This window comes from Medicago truncatula, chromosome 6 (genome assembly GCF_003473485.1).
Source record: "Medicago truncatula cultivar Jemalong A17 chromosome 6, MtrunA17r5.0-ANR, whole genome shotgun sequence".
Classification (NCBI taxonomy): domain Eukaryota; kingdom Viridiplantae; phylum Streptophyta; class Magnoliopsida; order Fabales; family Fabaceae; genus Medicago; species Medicago truncatula.
This window is the reverse complement of record NC_053047.1, coordinates 6,309,898-6,335,325: the sequence shown is the minus strand read 5'-3', so window position 1 is coordinate 6,335,325 and position 25,428 is coordinate 6,309,898. Positions and strand designations below refer to the sequence as shown.

The 25,428-nt window shown below is 32.8% G+C and overlaps 2 protein-coding genes across 2 annotated transcripts; both read left to right on the top strand.

Annotated features, from left to right (window-relative positions):
- The first annotated feature begins 2,299 nt into the window (after positions 1-2,299).
- On the top strand, positions 2,300-13,771 carry LOC25495522 (proline dehydrogenase 2, mitochondrial). Its single transcript, XM_013595745.3, has 5 exons — positions 2,300-2,376; positions 9,934-10,497; positions 12,107-12,752; positions 13,266-13,506; positions 13,611-13,771. The coding sequence occupies exons 2-5, from the start codon at positions 9,955-9,957 to the stop codon at positions 13,648-13,650; spliced, it is 1,470 nt and encodes a 489-aa protein (XP_013451199.2). The 5' UTR covers positions 2,300-2,376; positions 9,934-9,954; the 3' UTR covers positions 13,651-13,771.
- LOC25495523 (proline dehydrogenase 2, mitochondrial) lies at positions 2,383-6,844 on the top strand. Its single transcript, XM_013595746.3, has 4 exons — positions 2,383-2,959; positions 5,170-5,815; positions 6,310-6,550; positions 6,657-6,844. Exons 1-4 carry the CDS (start codon positions 2,417-2,419, stop codon positions 6,694-6,696), a joined length of 1,470 nt encoding a protein of 489 aa, XP_013451200.2. The 5' UTR covers positions 2,383-2,416; the 3' UTR covers positions 6,697-6,844.
- Positions 13,772-25,428: the final 11,657 nt, after the last annotated feature.

The window sequence follows — 25,428 nt, the reverse complement described above, 5'->3', positions numbered from 1 at the left end:
GGGTCTATCTAGTAAGATATAATTAATTTAAGTTTATAATAACATATAGTTTATAAGTTTCCATGATTAAAAAAGTTATGTGAGCATAACACAGTTGGGTTGGTAGGAAAATTGTATAATATATGTAAGGGTTGAAGTTTGAACCCCGTACACTCTACTACTCCACATTTAAAATGTGAGTTCTAGCCACTAGGCCATTTGACAAAAAAAAAAAAAAATCATTTTTTAACTTATTTTCGCTTATCACTTTTTAGCTCAATTTTACCCCTACAATCTTAATTGAAAGAAAAAAAAAAAAGGTATTTAAATGCATACCTTTTGGTTGAAAAATCAAAACAAATCAACGTGTCTTCGAAATGCTACAAAATTATTTCATTTAATGACACAATAATATAACATTATTATAGAACATTTTTTAAGGGTATAATTGAAATAGTAAAAAATCTGTCCAAAATCCCTCATTTCGTTTATACATAGTATTGATAAATATTATGATTGTTTTTGTCTAAAATATCAATTTAGATATGCGACTTCAAAAGAAAAAATAATTAAAATTGATGTTTTTTAAGGGAAAATAAATTGTTGTTTTAAATAGAAATTAAACTGTCAAACTATCATAATTACTTTTTTAATAGTTACCATATTAAAAATCATCATAGTTATCTCATTAAAGTTGAAAGTTAATTACCTCATCAAAGTTAGGGATGGCAATGGGTACCTAATGGGCAGGGAATTATAATACTCATCTCCATACCCGCGTTTGTAAAAAATACACGTATTCGGGCCCATACCCTCGTGGGCAACAACTTTAGTGCCCTTCCCCATACCCTATGGGCACCTAAGAGCTCATACCCGCACCAATTACCCGCAGTTTAATACTGAAAAGACAATAAAAAAGCACCACAACTGAAATACAATTATGATCCAGAAAATTTCAAATCAACTCATAAAATAGTATGAATGGTAGTATTTAACCAAATAAAAAAAAGTATGAATCGTAGTATTTTGCGGTACCCATCAGGTCTGGGTCCAATTGACATCCCTTTAGAAATATGAGATTCAAGAAATAGTTACCTAGAAGCATAAGAGATGGATAACAAAAAGCAATGAAAGGCAGGCAGGCGGTAGAGATTCAACGCTAGGGATGACAATTGGATCCAGACCCAATGGATACCCGCAAAAAAAACCCACAATGGGTAGGGTAAAACCCCGCTTTCATGGGTATGGACATGGGTCTGGGTAATACCCACAAATTGTTATGGGTATGGGCACGGGTAAGGGTATTATACTACCCAGCCCCACAACCCCGCATATACATATTTATATAATATTTTAAATAATTATTTATTTTTGGTGTATAATTAATTAATTAATTTAGCTATTTAAGCCTAAACTCAAACCTAAATAAAAAAAACTATTTAATACAATAACTTCATCTTGCCGATGTACAATTGTTTAGGGATATTTTAATTTAGATGTTTTTTTATTGGATCATAGTTTTATTTCAATTGTGATGTTTTTATTCCTTTTTCATAGCTAAAGTGTGGGTAATAGGTGCGGGTATGGGCACTTAGGTACCCATAGGGTATGGGGAATGGCACTAAAGTTGTTGCCCACGAGGGTACGAGCACGGGTATGGATATTTCTTACAAATGTGGGTATGGGGATGGGCACTATAGTACCCTACCCATTGGGTACCCATTGCCATCCCTATTCAATGCAACAAGAGGCTAGGTTTAGATTATTGTAATAAGCAATTTTTAGGTTTCATTCTAAGCTTAAATAGTTAGATAAATTAATTAATTAATTAATTAATATATAAATTATTTATTATATTATATAAAATCATATATGCGGGTTGCGGGGCTGGGTAGTATAGTGCCCATACCCGTGCCTGTATCCTTTTAAGTTGCGGGTAATTACCCGGATCCATGCCCATATCCATGAAAGCGGGGTTTTACCATCGGGTCTGGGTCTAATTGTCATCCTAATCAAAGTTGAAAGTTAATTAGATTATTTTACAATCAGTTATAAACTGAAAGAAATTACAAATTAAAAACACCAACTAAACCAAAAAAAACTATTTTAAGAATAAGATAAGTCAAAATTAAAAACTAAAAAGTTGTTAAGGATAAAAGATTAGGCCACGTAATTAGAGAGTTTAATCTTATCTCACACAACATCATCATGCAGTGTTGTACTTTTCAATGCTTGACCAAACCCTATTAACTTTTCATGCCTATAAAAACAACCTCGTTACATAGAACAACAACACCAAAATCACGTGTTCCTTTGAAAGATAAAAAAAAAACTAAAGTGTTGTCGAGAGTTTTCATCACAAAAAAGAAGAAAAACAACGTCAAAGAAATCAAAAACATCATCAAGAATCTCAAATCTCAAATTTTCTTGTTATTGAATGGCAACTCGTGTGGTCCCACAAAAGATCATCAAGAATCTCCGTTTCAAAACCACCACAAAACCATTAAACTCCTCCCATCCTTCGGCCACCGCCGCCGTCGCTTCCCTTATTGAAAGAGAACAACCTTCTCCACCACAACCGTCACACCAACAACCATCTTATCTTGACCTAAACGACGGTGAGAGATTATTCTCAGCTGTTCCAACGTCCACGCTGATAAGATCCTCAGCCGTTCTGCATGCAACGGCTATAGGACCTGTCGTGGACGTTGGAATATGGGCTATGCAATCAAAATTGTTACAAACGGGAATCTTGAAAGATGCAGTTATGGCAGTTACAAAGAGAACATTCTATGAACATTTTTGTGCTGGAGAAGATGCTATTACTGCTGGAAAGAGTATAAGGTCTGTTAATGAAGCTGGCTTACGTGGCATGCTTGTTTTTGGTGTTGAAGATGCACATGAGAATGATGGTTGTGATCGTAATCTTAAAGGGTTTCTTCATACTGTTGATGTTAGCAAATCACTTCCTCCTTCTTCTGTAAGTTTCTAATTTTATCTTGATTTATTTTTTTGATTAATTTTTATCATCATGGTAAAATAAATTGGTTAAGATCTGTTTAGATTAATTAAAGATTTGTTTGTTTTTATTTAAAGAGAAGAGGTTTTGGTCAAATTAATTTGGTCGTATAATGTAGCGTGGAAATAGAATTCAATCATCATATACATTCAACAGATAGTTTTTCTGTTTGAATTTTCTATATTTTTTAAAAAAAATGGGAGCTTTATTATTCTTTTTAAAATATATTAAGTGAAATATTTCTAAAATTAGTGATATAATTAAGTAGTCATTAATTTTCTTCAAAAAAAAAATTAAGTAGTCATTAATTATACAATTAAACTCATAATAATGAGATTTTTCAATTTCTTTAAATAAAGATTGAAGAGGATCTTTTTATTTATGAATACCAAATATGATTAGTAATAATAAAAATAATATAAGAGATCTCTAATCATATTTACTTTTTTTAATTTTTTATGTGGACTCACCCCAATAGTTAAAGGAAATAAGGATATTTTAGCATGTCTTGAAAAACATATAAAGCACATGTAATATTTAAACTATAGGTGAATGAAGTTTCTCCAATCCCTTTTAGAAATAGAAGGCCATTAACTACTTTGTACTCCCTCCGTCCCAAATTGTATGTCGCTTTGGAAATTTTTTTTCCTAAATTATACTTCCTCCGTCCCAAATTGTATGTCGCTTTACAATACCAATGCAACTTTAATGTTACTTTTCCTATTATAACCTTAACTATTTATTACTCTCTTATTTCAATTCTTTCATTTATTTTTCCCATATTATTTATTAAGGACAATTTTGTAAAACAACTCATAATATCCCTTTTCCACACAATATTAATTGTATTTCTTAATATGTGTGAAATGCCCAAAACGTCTTACAATTTGGGACGGAGGGAGTATGTCGCTTTACAATACCAATGAAATATTAATGTTACTTTTCCTATTATATCCTTAACTATTAATTACTCTCTCTTCTTTCAATTATTTCATTTATCTTTTCCATACCATTTATTAGAGATAATTTTGTAAAACAACTCATAATTTTTTTTGTCACACAATATTAATTACATTTCTTAATACGTGTGAAATGGCCAAAACGTCATACAATTTGAGACGGAGGGAGTATTATTACATTAAATAATTTTTTTAATGAATTAAATGGTTGTGGGCCTTGACTTTGAAAAGTGAACGTGTGTGTTTTTATTGTGAGGCGTGTGTTTAATTGAATTGCTACTTTTTGTGATGAGTATGAATTGAGTTGGCAACAAGTGTCACATTGCATGTTTCAATATCACCAAGTAATCACCTTGATATGCCAGTTCAAGTCATGCTCTCATGTAAAAATTTTGTGCTTTTTTTGTTGAAATCTTGTGACAGAGTGAACAATTTTGTCTCATATTATATTTTGTTGGTCCCACCTAACTTAAGGACAATGTGGTTGGCATGACATTGAGTCATATATTGTTGGCATCTAGGTGTTTAGAAATTTGAGTTTGGTATTTTTGGATAAAGGGTTAACCAAAAAATTGGGAAGCAGTGTTTAGAAATTTGAGTTTGGTATTTTTGGATAAAGGGTTAACCAAAAAATTGGGAAGCAGTGTTTAGATCGGTTAATGTTACTGTTTTAGACAAAATGGTTTAAGTACTAGTTTGAATTTTTACCATTTCTAACAAGAGTTTTCATTATTTCATTTCCATCATAATGTTTGTATTAATATTATTATATATAATGTTGTCCCACTCCCACCTAGCTTAAGTACAATGTGGTTGGCATTGTAACATAAAAATTGGAAACTAGTGTTTAGAAATTAGATTTTGGTATTTGGACAAAAGGGTTCATTAGTAGTTTGGATTTTTACCATTTCTTACTAGAGTTTTAATTATTTCATGTTCAAGGTGTTTTATACTAAATTGGTACACCATGTAAAAAACTATTTATTTATTTTTTTTTTTTTTGGGTTTGACACATTCATGCAAACAACACATTCGTAGTTGTTGGATCAAGATTGAACAGTTTATATTTCAACGTAGAATTCCATGCAAATATCACTGCAGAACTTGATCCAACTGCAACGAATATACTGATCGCATGAATGAGCCAAATTTCCATCTATATGCGATCCGATTTCCCACACGATCCTAATTTATTTATTTTTTATGTGATAGGTGAGTTTTGTGATTGTGAAAATCACTGCAATATGTCCAATGGCATTACTAGAAAGAATAAGTGATCTTCTAAGATGGCAACAAAAAGACCCTTCATTCAATTTACCATGGAAACAAGATTCTCTACCAATTTTCTCTGAATCAAGTCCATTATACCACACTACAAAAAAACCAGAACCATTAACACCACAAGAAGAAAGTGATTTTCAACTAGCAAACCAAAGATTACAACAACTTTGTAAAAAATGTGTTGAAGCAAACATGCCCTTATTGGTTGATGCTGAACACACTACTGTTCAACCAGCTATTGATTACTTCACATACTCTTCAGCAATTATGCATAATAAAGATGATAACCCTATTGTGTTTGGAACAATTCAAACTTATTTGAAAGATGCTAAGGAGAGATTGTTTCTTGCAACAAAAGCTGCTGAAGAAATTGGAATTCCTATGGGATTTAAATTGGTTAGAGGTGCTTATATGTCCACAGAAAGTACATTGGCTGAATCTTTTGGGTCTAAGTCACCAATTCATGATACTATTGAAGATACACATAATTGCTTCAATGATTGTTCATCTTATTTGCTTGAGAAGTTTGCTAATGGAAAAGGATCTGTTGTTCTTGCTACACACAACATTGAATCAGGTAATAATATTAGATATATTTACATTCATTAGGTTTTTTTTTTTTCCTTTTCAATTTCATATTATTTAGGGTTTATAGAGTAATGTACGGAACCACAGACACATGCATGATCACCTGGAGTAACATTTACAAATAACATTTACACTGATAATATTTTAAGAAAATATAATCATGTTTCGGTGTCGTCGTATGTCAAACATCAGACCCATTGATATGAAGTGTCTATCTTTAGATTGAATAGTATGTAGCATTGACGCATACATAGACAACATATATGATATTGACACCGATACGTAGACATTGGAAATATTTCAAGAAAATGTATGCGAATAAATGTAACAATATATGTCGGTATCAGTCATTGACCCACATCGATCAACCAGACATGCCTTAAATATGAAATATATATGTGCGCTACATGTAACAATAAAATACTAGAATAACCAAGATTTCAATTAATGTATCTAAAATGTATTGATTTTTTTGTTGTGTAGGGAAATTGGCAGCAGCAAAAGCATATGAAATTGGGATTGGAAAAGTGAACCATAAGCTTGAATTTGCACAACTATGTGGAATGTCAGATGCACTTTCATTTGGTTTGAGCAATGCTGGATTTAGAGTAAGCAAGTATATGCCATTTGGACCAGTTGAGATGGTTATGCCTTATCTATTGAGAAGAGCTGAAGAAAATAGAGGCCTTTTGGCTGCTTCTGGATTTGATAGGCAACTCATAAGGTAACAAAATTAAAAATAATTTCTTAACCTTTTAATTATTTTGTGACATGAAAATTATTTAATTTATGTTTTTCTCATAGTGATTTTTATTTTATTTTTTGTACAGAAAAGAGCTTGGAAGGAGGCTTAAAGCTGCAATATTTTAAGAGCTTTAGCAATGTTAATAGTATAAAAATCATGTCTTGTAATTTGGCAAGCATCATGATTTTTTTTTGAAATTTTTTAAGAATTAAAGAATGCTGTAATTTGATGAAATTGGAATTTCAATGAAATGAATTTTGAATTATTATGGTATTTTTGTTGGAAATGTATGTCAGATTTTGAAGTTAGTTTGTGCTTTATGTGCATATTAAGTTTGGGAAAGTCTGCCTCCCCACATTATAAAAATACTAAATTATTTAAGCTGATTGGTTAAGCAATCTTATTCTATTTTTTTTAACAAAAATAAAATCTTAGTCTATTTTTTTAATCATGTCGGTTAATTTAAATTAATTTGGAAGCAACAATGTGCATCTTGTGTTAGAACTATTCAAATTGATGATTTGGAAGTGTGCTGCTACACTACAACATATATGAGATTTAGTAACACTTTAAAGTTGTAACTAAATAAAAAACAAATGTCACTATTTAGATCTTATAACATTTGAGAAATATTAGGTAAAACCTGTGTTACAAAATGATTTCAGTAACACTTAAGGGTATTACATGTAACACTAGTAATACTTCAAAAGTGTAACTAAATAAAAAACAAATGTTACTATTTAGATTTTGTAACATATGACAATTGTTAGGTAAATCCCGTGTTACTTAATGATTTCAGTAACACTTGAAGGTATTACATGTAACACCTAAAAAAATGTTACTTACTAAGCAGCTAACAATTTTAGGTGCAATTGAAGCAAATTTTGTTGCATAAATTTCCTTGGCCCTATTTTCTCTGTCACGCATAAGAAATTACAACAAGTAAATTATAAGCACTTTGACAAAACATGCTGGAAAGACTCGTGTTGGTTTGTAGGGTCAGTCGGCAATCTTGAAAGCAGTCTGAGATGTTACAAATGGTATCAGAGCAGACCTCTCTGAGTACGGTGTGGTTCGGGGACAAACTAAGCGGAAGCTGGTGGGCATGTAACACCCAAGGCTGACGAGGGTGGGGAGTGGTCGCCGGTGCACAAGGCATGACAATGAGCGGCTCCCGACAACTTCTAGACAAGCCGAATCACATCGGAATGAGATGGATCCTGAGGCCGTGTAGGTATGAGACTACATGGTTGAAGGAAGACTTATAAGAATTGTTTGGTACTACCTATATCAACAATATGCATCTTCTTTTCGGTAGCTCATTTCATAAGAACTCCACAGTTAAGCGTGCTTGACTTTGAGTATTCTTATGATTGGTGACCTACCGAAAAATTCTCAGTAAGCGTGCAAGTGATGACAAAACACGCGAGAAAGACTCGTGTTGATCATCGTGTGTAGAAACACAACTAACGCAATGTGTTGGACACATCACACCTTTGTCATGAAGTCGAATCCTCCTAGACAAACAACCCGACACATCCTCCAAACTAAGTTCCAAAGTATTTAAGCTTCCAAATAGCTGACCAATTTCTTAGAATTGTTTCAAACAAACCCGAATAAACCGTAGATAAAAGTATATAATATCCATTAATTTTAGAATAGAAAGGAATCTCCTGGATCTATTGCGGTTATAGTTGGTAAGATATGAAATTAAAATTGTAGAATTGACTGAATCAAGATGATGGCAGTATTATCTTGAATTTAATAACATGTTACATGCATACTCTACTTTAAGTATCTATGTCATATCTACGTGTATTTGCAAACTATCATGTTACCTTTTATAACTCATGTCCATACTCTCCCCTACAATTTAGCACCTACCTACCACTCTTACTCATCTTCCTTTACCTACGCTCTCTCTTTTTCACTCCATTTTACTAACTTTTTTCATGCCATAGTTTATCCACAGCAACATGACACAACTAGTTACCATCCAAATAGCGATATACTCCCTCCGGTCCTATTTATAAGAGAATTTTGGGTCAACAAAAGTTGATGTATCTAGTTAAAAATTCAGTCCAAATACATTCACTTTTGTTGACCTAAATTTCTCTTATAAATAGGACCGGAGGTAGTAGTAATTATATTTTTTGCATTTTTATAGGCGTTTGAAGTTTTTTCTCCTAAGAAAAAAGAAAAGGGTTTAAGGGTTTTTTTTTTAAGAAAAAAAAAAAAAGGGGTTTAAGGGTCTATCTAGTAAGACATTATTTTAAGTTTATAACATATTGTTTATAAGTTCTCATGATTAAAAAAGTTATGTGAGTATAACTCAGTTGGGTTGGTAGGAAAATTGCATAATATATGTAGGGGTTGGAGTTTGAACCCCGTACATTCTACTTCTCCACATTTAAAATGTGTGAGCTCTAGCCACAACCTACCTGATAAAAAATAATCCATTTAATAAATGTCATTTTTACACAAGTTTATAGCTTGTTTTCGCTTATCACTTTTTAGCTCAATTTTACCCCTACAATCTTAATTGAAAAAAAATAAATGGTAATTAAATGCAAACGTTTTGGTTAAAAATCAAAACAAATCAAGGCGTTTTTGAAATGCTACGGAATTATTTCTTTTAATATCACAACAATATAACATTATTATAAAAAAATTAAGGGTATAATTGAAATAGTAAAAAAATCTGTCCAAAATCCCTCATTTCGTTCATACATAGTATTGATTATGATTATTTTTGTCTAAATTAAATATCAAATTAAGATATGCCACTTCAAATGAAAAAATAATTAAAATTGATGATTTTTAAGGGAAAATAAATAATTATTTACACCTCTATGCATAGTAATTAAATTGTTTTTTCAAATAGAAATTAAACTGTTAAACTATCATAATTACTTTTTTTAATATTTGCCTTATTAAAAATTATCATAGTTATCTCATTAAAGTTGAAAGTTAATCAGATTAATTTACAATCAGTTATAAACGGAAAGAAATTACAAATAAAAAACACCGACTAAACCATAAAAAACTATATTAAAAAGGGAAATCAAAATAAAAAGTTGTTAAGGATAAAATTTAAAAACTAAAATTAAAAGGTTGTTAAGGATAAAAGATTAAGCCACGTTATTAGAACAACAACATCATCATGCAGCGTTGTACTTTTCATTGCTTGACCAAACCCTATTAACTTTTCATGCCTATAAAAACAACCACACCCTTAACCTCGTTACATAGAACAACAACACCAAAATCACGTGTTCCTTTGAAAGATAAAAAACCCTGAAGGTTGTCGAGAGTTTCATCACAAAAAAAAGAAGAAAAACAACGTCAAAGAAATCAAAAACATCAAAATTTCTTGTTTTTGAATGGCAACTCGTGTGGTCCCACAAAAAATCATCAAGAATCTCCGTTTCAAAACCACCACAAAACCATTAAACTCCTACCATCCTTCAGCCACCGCCACCGTCGCCTCCATTCTCGAAAGAGAACAACCTTCTCCACCACAACCGTCACACCAACAACCATCTTATCTTGACCTAAACGACGGTGAGAGATTATTCTCAGCTGTTCCAACGTCCACGCTGATAAGATCCTCAACCGTTCTGCATGCAACGGCTATAGGACCTGTCGTGGACGTTGGAATATGGGCTATGCAATCAAAATTGTTACAAACGGGAATATTGAAAGATGCAGTTATGGCAGTTACAAAGAGAACATTCTATGAACATTTTTGTGCTGGAGAAGATGCTATTACTGCTGGAAAGAGTATAAGGTCTGTTAATGAAGCTGGCTTACGTGGCATGCTTGTTTTTGGTGTTGAAGATGCACATGAGAATGATGGTTGTGATCGTAATCTTAAAGGGTTTCTTCATACTGTTGATGTTAGCAAATCACTTCCTCCTTCTTCTGTAAGTTTCTAATTTTATCTTGATTTATTTTTTTGATTAATTTTTATCATCATGGTAAAATAAATTGGTTAAGATCTGTTTAGATTAATTAAAGATTTGTTTGTTTTTATTTAAAGAAAAGAGGTTTTGGTCAAATTAATTTGGTCGTATAATGTAACATTAAGTAGTTTCTGTGAATCATCATCATATACATTCAACAAATACTTTTTCTGTTTGAATTTTCTCTATTTTTTAAAAACAAAATTGGATTTTGTTTATTCTTTTTAGAATATATTAAGTGACATATTCCTAAAATTAGTGATATAATTAAGTAGACATTAATCATACAATTATAAACTCATAATAATGGGATTCTTTATTTCTTTAAATAAAGATCGAAGATGATCTTTCTATTTATGAATATTCAATATTTTTTGAAACGTGTTTTAATATAAGTGGATCTCTTCCCTCATAATAATAATAATAATAAAAATAATAATATTTTTTGTGATGAGTATGAATTGAGTTGGCAACAAGTGTCACATTGCATGTATTAATATCATCAAGTAAGCAACTTGATATGCCAGTTCAAGTCATGCACTTCTAGTCACATTTTTGTGCTTTTTTAAGTTGCAAAAATCTTCGAATCATGTGACAGAGTGAACATTTTTGTCTCATATTATATATTATTGGTCCCACCTAACTTAAGGGCAATGAGGTTGGCATGACATTGAAGGACGCACATCAGACACGACAAAGACACTTACATTTTGACATAGTTAATAATTTGAAAAAATTATATAATTAAGTGTAATTACAAGTGTCGATGTCGGATACGTGTTAGTGCTTCATTGGTCATATATTGTTGGCATATGGTGTTTATAAACTTGAGTTTGGTATTTTTGGATAAAGGTTTAACTAGTAGATTGGATTTTCACCATTTCTAACCATAGGTTTAAATGCTTAAAAAAAAAAAATCATAGATTTAATCATTTTAATTTTCATCATAATGTTTGAAATAATAAATATATATTTTGGTCCCTCACCTAGTTGAAGTTCAATGTGGTTGGCATTGTGTCTTAAAAATTGGAAAGTAGTGTTTAGAGGTTATTGTTACTATTGTAGACAAAATGGTTTAAGTACTAGTTTGAATTTTTTCCATTTCTAACAAGAGTTTTCATTATTTCATTTCCATCATAATGTTTGTATTCATATATTATCTATAATGTTGGTCCCACTCTCACCTAGCTGATGTACAATGTGATTGGCATTGTAACAAAAATTGGAAACTAGTGTTTAGAAATTTGATTTTGGTATTTTGGACAAAAGTGTTCATTAGTAGTTTGGATTTTTACCATTTCTAACTAGAGTTTTATTTATTTCATTTTCAAAGTGTTTATACTAAATTGGTACACTATGTGAAGAACCAAAATCTTTTGCATTTGACGTATTCATGCAAACAAGACATTCGTTGGATCAAGATCGAACAATTCATATTTCAATGCAAATTTCATTGCAGAACTTGATCCAGCTGTAACGAATGTGCCGATCGCATGAATGAGTAAAATTTCCAACTATACGCGATCCCATTTCCCACACGATTCTAATTTGTTGATTTTTTTTATGATAGGTGAGTTTTGTGATTGTGAAAATCACTGCAATATGTCCAATGGCATTACTAGAAAGAATTAGTGATCTCCTAAGATGGCAACAAAAAGACCCTTCATTCAATTTACCATGGAAACAAGATTCTCTACCAATTTTCTCTGAATCAAGTCCATTATACCATACTACAAAAAAACCAGAACCATTAACACCACAAGAAGAAAGTGATTTTCAACTAGCAAACCAAAGATTACAACAACTTTGTAAAAAATGTGTTGAAGCAAACATGCCACTTTTGGTTGATGCTGAACACACTACTGTTCAACCAGCTATTGATTACTTCACATACTCATCAGCAATTATGCATAATAAAGATGATAATCCAATTGTGTTTGGTACAATTCAAACTTATTTGAAAGATGCTAAGGAGAGATTGTTTCTTGCAACAAAAGCTGCTGAAGAAATTGGAATTCCTATGGGATTTAAATTGGTTAGAGGTGCTTATATGTCCACAGAAAGTACATTGGCTGAATCTTTTGGGTCTAAGTCACCAATTCATGATACTATTGAAGATACACATAATTGCTTCAATGATTGTTCATCTTATTTGCTTGAGAAGTTTGCTAATGGAAAAGGATCTGTTGTTCTTGCTACACACAACATTGAATCAGGTACTAATTAGATTATTTTACTCATTAGGTTTTTTTTACTTTTCAATTTCATATTTTTTAGACTTTATAGACTAATGTATGAAGCACCGACACATACATGAACACCTGAAAGAACATATTTTAAGAAAATGTAATCATATGTGTCGGTGCCGTCGCATGTCGAACACTGATAATATTTTAAGAAAATGTAATCATATGTGTTGGTGTCGTCGCATGCCGGACATCCATTAATATGAAGTGTCAATCTTTAGATTGAATGGTATGTAGCATTGATACATACATAGACAACATATATGATATTGACACTGACACGTAGACATTAGAAATATTTCAAGAAAATATAAGTAAATAAATGTAACTACATATGTCGGTATCAGACATTGACCCACATCGATCAACCAACACACCTTAAATCTGAAATATATATGCTACATGTACCAATAAGAATACTAGAATAACCATGATTTCAATTAATGTATCTAAAATGTATTGATTTTTTTTTTTGCTGTGTAGGGAAATTGGCTGCAGCAAAAGCATATGAAATTGGGATGGGAAAGGTGAATCACAAGCTTGAATTTGCACAACTATGTGGAATGTCAGATGCACTTTCATTTGGTTTGAGCAACGCTGGATTTAGAGTAAGCAAGTATATGCCATTTGGACCAGTTGAGATGGTTATGCCTTATCTATTGAGAAGAGCTGAAGAAAATAGAGGCCTTTTGGCTGCTTCTGGATTTGATAGGCAACTCATAAGGTAACAAAAATAAAAATATTTATTAACCTTTTTAATTATTTTGAGACATGAAAATGATTTATTTTATGTTTTCTCATAGTCATATTTTTTATTTTTTTGTACAGAAAAGAGCTTGGAAGGAGACTTAAAGCTGCAATATTTTAAGAGCTTTAACAATGTTAATAATAATAATCATGTCTTGTAATTAAGCAAGTATCATGATTTTTTTAAATTGTGTAAAAATTAGCGAATGCTGTAATTTGATGAAATTGCAATTTTAATGAAATGAATTTTGAATTATTATGGTATTTTTGTTGGAAATGAATGTCACATTTTTAGTTTGTGCTTTATGTGAGTTTGGGAAAGTCTGCCTACCCACATTATTAAAAATATGAGGCAGAATACTAAATTATTTAAGCTGATTGGTTAAGCAATCTTAGTCTATTTTTTTAATCATGTCGGTTATTTAAATTAATTTGGAAGCAACAATGTGCTTCTTGTGTTAGAACTATTCAAACTGATTTGGAAATGTGCTATTAAGGGATGTAAGTGGAACTTTATACTTTTGCTTTTTTGGAAGAAAAATGTGCTAGTTATAGGTTTTTTTTTTCGTTTATCAAATTTTTAATTGCGCTCCTAGGAATATTTTTTTTGTTTTTCCAAAAAAAAAAAGGAATCATTTTTGTCTTAGTAGAAGGCATCTCAATAATAGTTAAATATTCAACAAGAGATCCTCGTGAGTTGGTTTAGACAATGTATAATATATGCAAGGTGTGGGGATTCAAAATCCGGCCACTACAACAAAAAAAATCAACAAAAGAATAATTCATTCCTTTCAAATTGTGACATTGTTTTGATAAATTTATCAAAACTTTTCGGTTGCAAATGATTCATATCTATGTCTAGGGAGATTTTTAGTAAAAAAAAACTTAATTGTATTTTTGGCCCCCTATCTTTTCAAAAGTTGCAATTTTGGTCTCCCTAACTAATTAAAATGCAAAACAGCCCCCTATGTATTGGATCTTTGGCAGTTTTGGCCCCCAAAGATACAATACATGGGGCTGATTTGTATTTCAATTAGTTAGGGTGCCGAAATTGCAACTTTTGAAAAGATAGGGGGCCAAAAGTGCAATTAAGCCAAAAAATTTGTATAGGAAGATTTATGAAACAAGAGTACACGAGGTCAAGTAGTTTCAAAGTAAAGAAGAACTATAAAAATCTCAAGTAACATAAGTTTCGTTAGTACTTACACAAAGTGGAAAGCTTTGGTTGGAGTTTGCAATGATTTTCAATGCCATATTTTTTGGAAAATAGGGGATGGAAGACATACAAATTTTTGGCTTGATAATTGGGTGCCTAACAGGACCAAGCTCCTCCCAACAGCTTCCCAAAATTTCATTGATACTACCATTTCTATGTGGGATGTTTTGAATGCAGAGGGAGATTGGAACCTAAGGTTCTTGCGTGAAAATTTGCCAACAAATATTGTGAATCAAGTTGTTGCTTTACCAACCCCAATTGATGCATATGTGTCTGATGTTATGGGATGAGAAGGCACTAATACTTCTCAGTTTACCATTCAAAGTGCTTATAGGTTGCAACATGGAGATATTCATGCCTTGGAAGGAGATTGGAATTCATTGTGGGACTAGAAAGGACCTCATCGTGTTCAAACTTTGCGCATCTTACCAATTTTCGTAGAAGCAAGTGGGGAGTGGGCATATCTCCACTTTGTTCTAGATGTGGGAGAGAAGATGAAACTACCATTCATGTGCTCCGAGATTGTGACTACGCAATTCAGGTATGGCTGCACCTAGTTCCATTTCATTTCATAATTGATTTCTTTACTTTTGATTGTAGGGACTGGATTTTCAACAACCTCGGCAAGTGTGGCATATGTGCAACTACTAAGAACTGGAAGACAATTTTCATGACATCTTGTTGGTTCTTATGGACATGGAGAAAAAAGGTATCTTTGAAAATGATTTTTGTTCAACCCTTCCGCCTCATCGCAATCTTCAACAAAAAGAGATGATCTACGTGGGTTGGGATAAACCCCCTGAAGGTTGGATAAAACTCAACAGTGACGGTGCTTGCAAAGGTGGTGGAGAGAATTCAGGCTGCGGTGGCCTTTTTCGCAGCTCAGATGGAATATGGCTAAAAGGCTACATTAGAAAGGTTGGAGTGTGTGACGCGCTTCATGCTGAATTGTGGGGCATGTACCTTGGTTTGGATATGGCTTGGCGAGAACATATTACACAGCTCATTGTGGAAAGTGACTCTAAAACTCTTATTGATATGGTTACTGGTAGTTGTATGTTTAGTGGAGCCATTCCCACGTTGGAGCGGCGTATTCACAACCTTTTGACTTTAGATTGGCATGTCCAGTTTCATTATACTTGGAGAGAGGGTAAACGTTGTGCTGATTGGCTGACGACCTTTATCCTTTCTTTAGACTCTTTTGTTGTTACTAGATTGGAGTATCCACCTAGTGAGCTCCATAGTTTCTTTTTTGATGATATTTCTAGGACTTGTTTTCCTAGGCATGTTCAATTAGTTATTGAGTTTTCTGCTGGGCCTTTGGCTTTTGTACAAAAATAAAAATAAAAATTCATGCATATGCATCATTTATTTATAATTTTTGAAGAGTAGTATCTGATAAATAGGGTTTTGCTAGAAGCCATCCATGAAGGTGTCTTTTAGCAATCCACACCTTAAGGTGTGGTTTCCACTTTTTAGTTATAACTTTGCTAAAAGACACCTTCATAAAAATTAATTTGTGTTTTTTAACAAATGCTAATAGAATAACTTGTTAAAAAACACCCTCATAAAAGATGTCTTCTAGCAAAACCCATCATAAATATTTAATCCATCCAACCAAATGTCTGACACAATTTTTTTAAATATGACTCATTAATCATCTGTCAATTGCCAAGTCACCGCTTTTATCGCAAACATGTTCAAGCACATATGAAAACAAAAATGGGTCATTTGAATAATAAACAAAGATCGCAAACAAACTTGTAATGATCCTTAGCAGTACTACTATAACTTGCCAACTTGATTTTGAGGGCGTGTGTATATTTTATAATTACTCAACTCCCAATAATAAATCAACATATTATGATGTGATGATATTTTTTTAGGAATGATGTGGTATATGTTGTATAATAGAATTTAATTTGTATATAATGTCGGTGTAAAACATTTTACACATACATCTATGGTAAAATATATATTTTTAATTTATTAAATAATGTGACATCAATTCATTGAATGCGCATATAAAGAGAAATGCATGAATACTCTCTTTTTAACATTGTCTCTAAACTTAATATCATATTTGATAAAATTCATGTGAACCTCGCCACTTTATGTGAGACCAATTTTTAAAGTATGGTGGTCACATGAATTCCATCTAATAAGAGACACAATATTAGAGTGTCCATAAGAACATGAATATCGGTGATAGCTTCACATTAACCTAGACAAGTCAGGTCTCCATGGATAATTGACATTAGGGCATCCACAATGGTGAAACCTAATTTTAGATACTTAAAATAGATCACATTTACACATCACTCATTTATAATTTTTTAACACTAGTATCTACTAAGCACTCAACCCTTCTCATCTAGCATTTCACACAAATTTCTTAAACAAGATCCACTAATTATATATCAATAACTATATCATTACATTTCAATATTTTAATTTTTAAAAGGAGAGAGACTCACAGAAAGAGTGTACTTATTTGAGACCTTGTGCTTATTAGATACTCAAAATTATTTTCCCCCAATATAAGTACGGCATAGGTACGAAGTCTTAAACACGAGAAATCCTCATATTGAATATGATCTTAGGCTACATGGTATTGTGTTCCATCGTTCCTCTGCGGTGCACAACTGCTTGCTTTTCATCTAAGTTTGTTTCAAATAATACATGGAATTGAAAACAACGCATACCTTTTGAGGTTTGATGGATTATTGTGGGTTTAGTGGGATCCATTTTAATTTTTTTGATAAGTAATATGAAATATAAAAAAATGTAATAGGGACGTTTAAATAATTGAAAAGTTTAAAACATGATAAAAATTGAAAGGGTCCACTTAAACTACTCAAGGTATGGATGTGTATGCTCTTAACACTCCTCATAAATTAAACTCAATATAAATATATGAGTTTGATAATATTTTATTGTGAGAATGTGTTAAACTTGTTTTATGTGATTAGTAAGTGTGAATTGATCGTTGGCAACTAGTGTCACATTGCATAAATCCACATCAGCAAGCAAGTAAGCAAATCTTGTACACCAAATTGCCCATTTGCCAGCATCTTAGTGTGTTGTTTTACAACTTGTAATTATTATTTATTATTTAATTAGTGATAAGTGATACTTTGATAATGATTGATATTGTCTTATATACATTTGGTGAAGGACAGCTGGGTTTGCATTGTGTCATAAAAATGATAAACACTGTTATGATCACAATCTGAAATAAAAAATCATTTAGACACACGTGACAATGCATATTGTATAGTATCATTTAATAATGTAAACATTTTGAAAGTCATATAAACGTTTTTGTTAGCTTGACATAGGGAAAAAAATTCTTTATGTTCAGCTAGCAATGATCTTCTCTTTTTGTACAAAAAGGAATTGAGAGGATGCATGTATTAAGTAGGGGTAAAAATAAAATCAATAAAGATAAATAGAATTGTTGTTGACATATTTGATAAGGTTGAGAAACACGAATAAAATATGTTTTTGTCTCCTCGGCAGTTAACTGTCGAGGAATTAAAAATCCGGCAGAAGCGTGCTGAACATAAACAGAAGCAGCAACAGAAACACATCAGTTTCAAAACTTCTCCAAACTTCTCAAATTCTTTCCAATCTTCACCAAAGCCATTTTCACGAATTGCAAGCAAATCAACTGCACATTATCACAAGTAAGTTGTATCAATCATTTTTAAAAAATTAGAGTAGTTTGCATGTGGTTAGGGTTGATTTTAAAATTGACAATTTGATGATTGCATGTGTAGTTTATGAATTGATAAATGAATGTAGTTGTTGCCTATGTTGTTAAAATCATAATGTGGCTTTGAATGGTGGCAAATGAACACAATTTGAATATGTTTTATACTTTGCACACAAAGCGTTTGATCAAATGCCTCAATGAAAATTATATTGATTATTTAGTTAGTTTAGGTTATGGAAATGATAGAAATGATGTTAATTATAGTTTGGTTAAGTGTATATTGATTTTTTAGTTAGTTTAGGTTACGAGAATTATGATGGACACAAATGATTAAGTATATAGAAATAATTAAGTGTATGTTAATTATTGAATGATGTTTAGGTTATTATGGAAATGATGGACATAAATTTTATTGTAATGATGATTATATTGAATGATTTTAGGTTATGGAAATGATCTTCATTGTTGTACTTTTAATGTGTTTGATTATATTAATGTTTAGTTTAGGTTTAACTTGTTTGATTAGGTTATGGAAATGATGTTAATTTTTAAATTTTTTGTGTAGATGTGTCTGATCAGAACCCGGTTGATCCATCTAAGATGATTGGTGGTAGGCGTGCGATGACTCAAAGCCATCGGAAGGAGAGGCAAAGCGGGCACATCCCAAAGAGGGGAAGAGGTCGTACGGTGGATAGTTCAGGGACTTCGCAGGAGGCTTCTCAGGCTACACAGCCTGAAGAGTCGCATGTGGTTGATCCGAGCCAGGAGGTGGAGTACCTGAATTATCAGGATAATGTACACCATGATGTGACTGATGGTGGGTATGACCAGGATCATATACCAGAGCAGCAGCATATAGCAGATGATGATGACATTGCAGCAGCGCCTGCCCTAGCAGTGTTACCTTTCGAGCCTCCCTTTCCTGGAGGACCGGAAGATATATCTCTGCTGCACTCTTATGCCAAGCATGTGGCATTGCCGCTTTGGTATAATTCAGATAATGTAAATGTTATTTTTAATTATCTTAAATTATCATATGCAACACAAATTAATGTTTTAATTTTTTTTTATATATGTGTTTCTTATAATTTTTTTTATATGTGTGTTTGTTTAATTCTTTTATTTATGTTTAATTATTTTCTTTAAATTTTCTTTATTTCAACTTTTATTGTTTTCTTTATGTTTAATTATGATTTAAATTTTTTTTGTTATGTGTTTTATTTAAATTTTAAGGTTTACATGTGTTATGTTTTATTTTGCATTTGTTAAGTTTTATTTTGTTGAGTTAAATATTTACATTGTTTAATGTATAAATTGTTTAAACTATGTTTATTTTTCTATTATTTCAGATTCGTAAGCTACATGTTGTAAAACCGATTAATCATGGGGCTAAGATTTTGAGTCTCGGACGTCCAAACGGAAGTCATGATTGGTTTTGGGATCCGCTTAGGGAGAGCGGGTTACATGATTTGGTTTACCTGGGCTACGCCACTATGCCTCATGCTCTACTGATGACTCTATGCGAGAGGTGGCATCCCGAGACCAACACTTTTCACATGCCCTTGGGGGAGATGACTGTGACTTTGGATGATGTCGCATGTCTTATGCATCTTCAGATTGAAGGGAGGATGTTGAGCCATGGGAAGAAGATGTTGAGACATGAGGGGGCGGCACTACTGATGAGGCACTTGGGTGTGTTGCAGCAGGAGGCAGAGAAAATTTACGGTACAGAGTATGGTGGGTACATTAGTTATCCGAAGCTGAGGGAATTATATACGAGGTACCTTGGTAGGGCTAACATATTGGCGGATACAGAGTAGATGGAGGAGCTGCAGATGGTTATGACATTTTGTGTGAAGTGTTATCTCTTATATCTTGTTGGATGCTTGTTGTTTGGTGATAGAAGCAACAAACGCATCGAGTTGGTCTATCTGACGACCATGGAGGAGGGCTACGCGGGGATGCGTAATTATTCATGGGGAGGGATGACACTGGCATACCTATACGGCGAGTTAGCTGAGGCCTGTAAGCCTCTTCCTCTTTCTCTTGTTCGATTTAATTAAAACTTTCAAATCATTGTGTTATCATGGTTTTTGGGTGCCAAGCCATTAATTGGACTTGAACCTTTTGACCGTTGATATTCTCTATTTTTTCTTGGGAAGGGCAAAATTGAGGAAAACCCTTAGATTCTAAGTTCGGGGGTCGTTTTCGCTACGGGAAGGTGTTAGGCACCCGGAGCGATTATGGTATTCCATAAGAACCGCTCTCCTAAGTTGATTTCTACGCTTTAGTTTTATTGCTTATTTGTAAAAAAGAAAGTGTGATTAGTTAAGAATGGGGGTGAGAAGAAGTAGAACTTGGTTTTATTTCGGCTTGGAGGGGTTAAAGTCCCTTGCCTACGTACCGTTTTACGGGATCAAAACCGGCGTAGTTCTTGCTAAAAAGACTTGTTTTTTGTTTTAATTGTTTGATTTTAAGTTTTGAAAATGGTTTTGAAGAAGGAGATTGGGAAGCTTCATGAGCATTAGATTTAGCAAAAAAGTGAGGTTTGATTAGTGATTAAAAAGAAAGTCTAAATGATTAAGATGAATTGAATTTTTCTTAAGAAAAAAAAGAAAGGAAAAAATGAAGTGTTGACTTCATATTTATTATGAAAATTTTTGAAGTGAAGTTCAATTGTTTTTTTTTTTTTTAAAAAAAGATGGATTTTCTTTAAGTGTTTAAAACCTAAACATTCACCTAACCATACAATCCTATGCATACATCTAAGGTGAGTGTGTGTGTGTCGGTGCGTCATAGTGTCCATAGTCCATATTACAACAATTGCCTAAATACACTCTATGGCCCCTTTGCCAAGCTACAAACCAATGATAACAAATTACACCTCTAAATGAATTAAAACTTGCAAAAAATAAATGCTAGGCTAAAGAAAGTGGAGGAGGTAGTGAAATGCTATGAAATGTATGGCACATGAGATGAAATAGTTAGTAAAATAAAGCATAGAGTAAAAGAAATGCACAAGACAAAATAATATTGAAAAGGGAGGAAATGAAAAGAAATTAATAAAGTGTCAAAAATACGCATGAAAGTGGTTATAGAATTCTAGTACATGCATGATCCCTAATTCCTTCATTATGACAAATTTTAGAGGTCTTGTTTGGTGTCGAAATGAGGGAAAATAGGACACATTTTATGCTAGAATTTATAGCACACTTTCACAATATTTTGGCACTTTATTAACTAGTAAAAGTGCATGTTAATTGCAAAGCAAAGAGGGAAGTAAAAACACTATACACAAGCAGCAACTTGCACCCATAACCAGTGATAAATTCATCACAAAAATCGCATCTTAAGAACTCATATCACATGCCAACGTTTTCATGAGGAATATACTACTAAAATGCACAAAATTATGCCTAAGCACTCTAATTAACCAAGAAATATCACATACTCTCTTTTATCATTTTAAAACCATTGAGAAGTATCAAAAAGGCATGAAAATTCATCAAGAAATATGTGATAATTTTTGGAGATTTTATTAAGAAAATTTAAGCATGCAGAGGTTCCAGTAGCAAAGAGACAGGGTGCAGATAGCAAAAAAAAGCAGCAAAAACGAAAATGAAAGGCCCAAACCATAACAAGAAAATCTGGAGCATCAGGGAGCGTTAGATTGATCTGAAGGCTGAGAACGAGGGAGTAAAACCGAAAATAAACCGGACCGGTTCAAGTCTCTATATATAGAGGTGAAATCCGGTTTTTTCATTTGTTACTCCTCTTTCTCTTTCTTCTCTCCTTTAGAGAGAGAAGCTCCACCTTCTCTCTAACTTTCCGATCATCTTCTCCGGTTGGCATGGCTTTTCCGGCGCGGCGGACGGCGGTGGCGCCTCCGCGCCGGAGTTCGAAACTTCTCCGATTCAAAATTTTTTTACGTTTTTAAACATCCTTTTTTACGTACTTCTCGAATCCGAGCTTAGATTTTTCAAAAAAGGTTTGAATCGGAGTAGATCTGAGTTTAAACTTCGAAGAAACTTTGGAACAAAAACGGAAAAAGGAAAGAGAGAAAGAAGTGAAAAGGATTACCTCTTTGTTGCTTTTGGCTCACGAACGTGATTCTTGGTTTGGCTTGGCTTGTTGCGTTCGAATCCACTGCTTTCTTCTTCTTCTTGCTCACGACACGTTCGTGCTTGCTTCTGTTGCTTGCGTTGTTTCCGTAATGGCTTCCGTTGCTTGCGTTGTTTCGCACTGGCTTCGGTTGCTTGCGCTGTTTTTGCGTTTTTTCCTCTTCTTCTCCGATTCGCGCTTTTCGTGATCGTGCTTGAGTCCAGCAATGGATTCGCACTCGTATTGCGAAAAGGACAATTCGATGATGACGATTCTTTGATGAATCTTCTGAGAATTGCGAAAACTTCAAAGGATTTTGGTGATTTTTGTGATTCTGGAAATTCTAGGGTTTTTGAGATCTTTTTGTGTTCTTGATGAATCTGTTTTTTGATCTAACTGAATTTGGGAGAGGAAAATTGATTCTGTTTTTTCTATGGTGAAGTGGCGCGTGGTTAGTGGGTTATGTGGCACTGTGAATAGTATTTATAGCTGAGGTGTGTACATTGGAACCAATGGGATAGTGACACCTGGACCTGGAGAAGAAATGGCACGGCTTGGACAAAAAATGAAATTTGGACTTTTCTGCAAAAACAAAAAACTTAAGGACTAAACTGTAATTAACCAAAAAGGACTGAAATGAAAATTGGAAAAGAAACTGGACTGAAACGCAATTTTGGGACCTCAATTGAGGGACCAAAATGCGGTAAAAAATAAAATTGAATAAAAAACGCAATTTGATCAAACGTAAAGCGAAACAAAAATAAAATTGACAAAACGGACTAAAACGAACCAATGACCCAAATGAGGTACTTCAAAGTAACCTCCCCATGCCAAAATTTTATGTGAAATGACCAAAATGCCCCTAGGGCTAAAATGACCTAAACAGAATCAAATTGACTCGACACTGACTCAGATGCAAGTTCGAAATGAATTTTAACAAGGTTTACTGATGAAATGTTTAAAAATAATCTGAAAAGACTCAGAGACAGTCACAAGGATGAAAATGGGTCCCACTGCAGGAAATGACCAAAATACCCTTCTGCATGACTTTTTGCAAATTTTGAAGTAAACTGTAGAAAAAGCAATGTAATGATTCAGAGACACTTTTGAATGACTTACAAGACAAGTAAAGACATTTTGAAAGGTTTTATGCAAGAAAAACATAGGTAAAATTGTGATTGAAAATACTGCGAGGCAGAGACAAATTGAACTGTGCAGTTGAAATTTGATAATTGACAAAGTTTGAAATGAAATTGGGCCCAGTATTTTTAGGTCCAAAAACAGGGTATAACACATTGTAAAGAGAAAAGTCTCATCTAGCTTTAAGGGTATTAAAGTGTTAGGTTGAGCAGAAAGTTGTAAAGTCTAGTGTGACTTAGCAAACAAGGTTGTAAGCCTGCTGAGGCTTCGAGAATACAGTTTTGTAATTGTTCCAAGGGAACAAAATTGTTTGGTGCAGGATTTGAGAGGGTATCTCAAGCATCATAATGGAATTTCTCACAAGATTGTGAGGAGTAGATTATCCCACATTGGGTGAACTACTATAAATTTTTGTGTGTTTTTATTCTCTTCCTTATACTTTTACTTACAGTTAACACAACACACACAAACATATTTATTTATTTAAAGTGGTTTTTGCACTAACACTTCTGAACGTTCTGAAGTCAGTATTTAACTTAACAATTCCAAGTTTCAACTTGAGAATCAATTTTAAGTTACCGATTTAATTTTAAAAAGGTCCACTCCTTGTGACTATTATATCTAATTCATGTACACATTGTTTTTTTTCAAAGAAATATACACATTGTTATTTATAAAAGAAATGTACATATGTTACTAAGAGAAATGACAAATGTGTCAGGGCAATATTTATACTCTCAAGAGTAACTACTTTTTAGTCGAACTTTTTTCCCTGCACAAAATTACTCTTGAGAGCATAAATATTGGCCGACACAGATGAGTGTCTTCACAAGTTTAAGCTTTTTTGTCAGCGTGTCTTGTATGTTTGGCATGGTAAGAGAGTGTCCAAACTCACCATATTATCCTTGCACGACAACTCTCTTTTACATGACACTGCTGACTTTTGATTTATTTTTTTTCAATTGATAGATGAAAAGAAATATTACAACGACTATTTTATTAATAGTTGAGATTAGTGAGACTCATTTTAGAGTTTTGAAAGAGTGCTATGAATATTTAAAAAATGTAGTTGAGTTTAAATAATTGAAAAAATATAAGGTAATATAGTAATATATTGAGTGCAATCCATTTATACCTTCAATGTGGATAACGCGGATGTGATCCTTTTTAAATTTAAATTTAAATATATATTTTTTATTCCCGTGAACTGAGCTCAGTTAGTAGGATATTGCATATTATATGCAGGGGCTGGGGTTCAAAATTGGATACTCCATTTCTCTACATTTAAAATGTGTGAGCGCTCTATCCACTAAGCTACTTGACAAAAAAATAAACATTTTCTTTTTAACATTCTTTCTGAATTAACTCTTTTATAAAATAAAATCATTTCTTTTTAACACTCTTTATGAATTAACTCTTTTATAAACTAAAATCAACGTGGATCCTAAAAAATCAATGCACGTATTTTTTTTGTTACAAAGGAAAAGGAGACAACAGAAAAAAGAAAAACAAGAACAGAAAAAGAAAAAGGCTAACAGAACCTAGCTAATACCTAAGAAAGAAGGTTCCATTAGTGTCGCTTCTAAGAAGGTTGAGTAGCTCAGATGGGGGTAAAGCGTGAATGACGAGATCAACATCCGAAGAAGCCCCAAGGTTTACGAAAAAATCGGCACACTGATTCTCTTCCCTAAGAGTGTGACAAATTTTGACATTACTTTGACGAA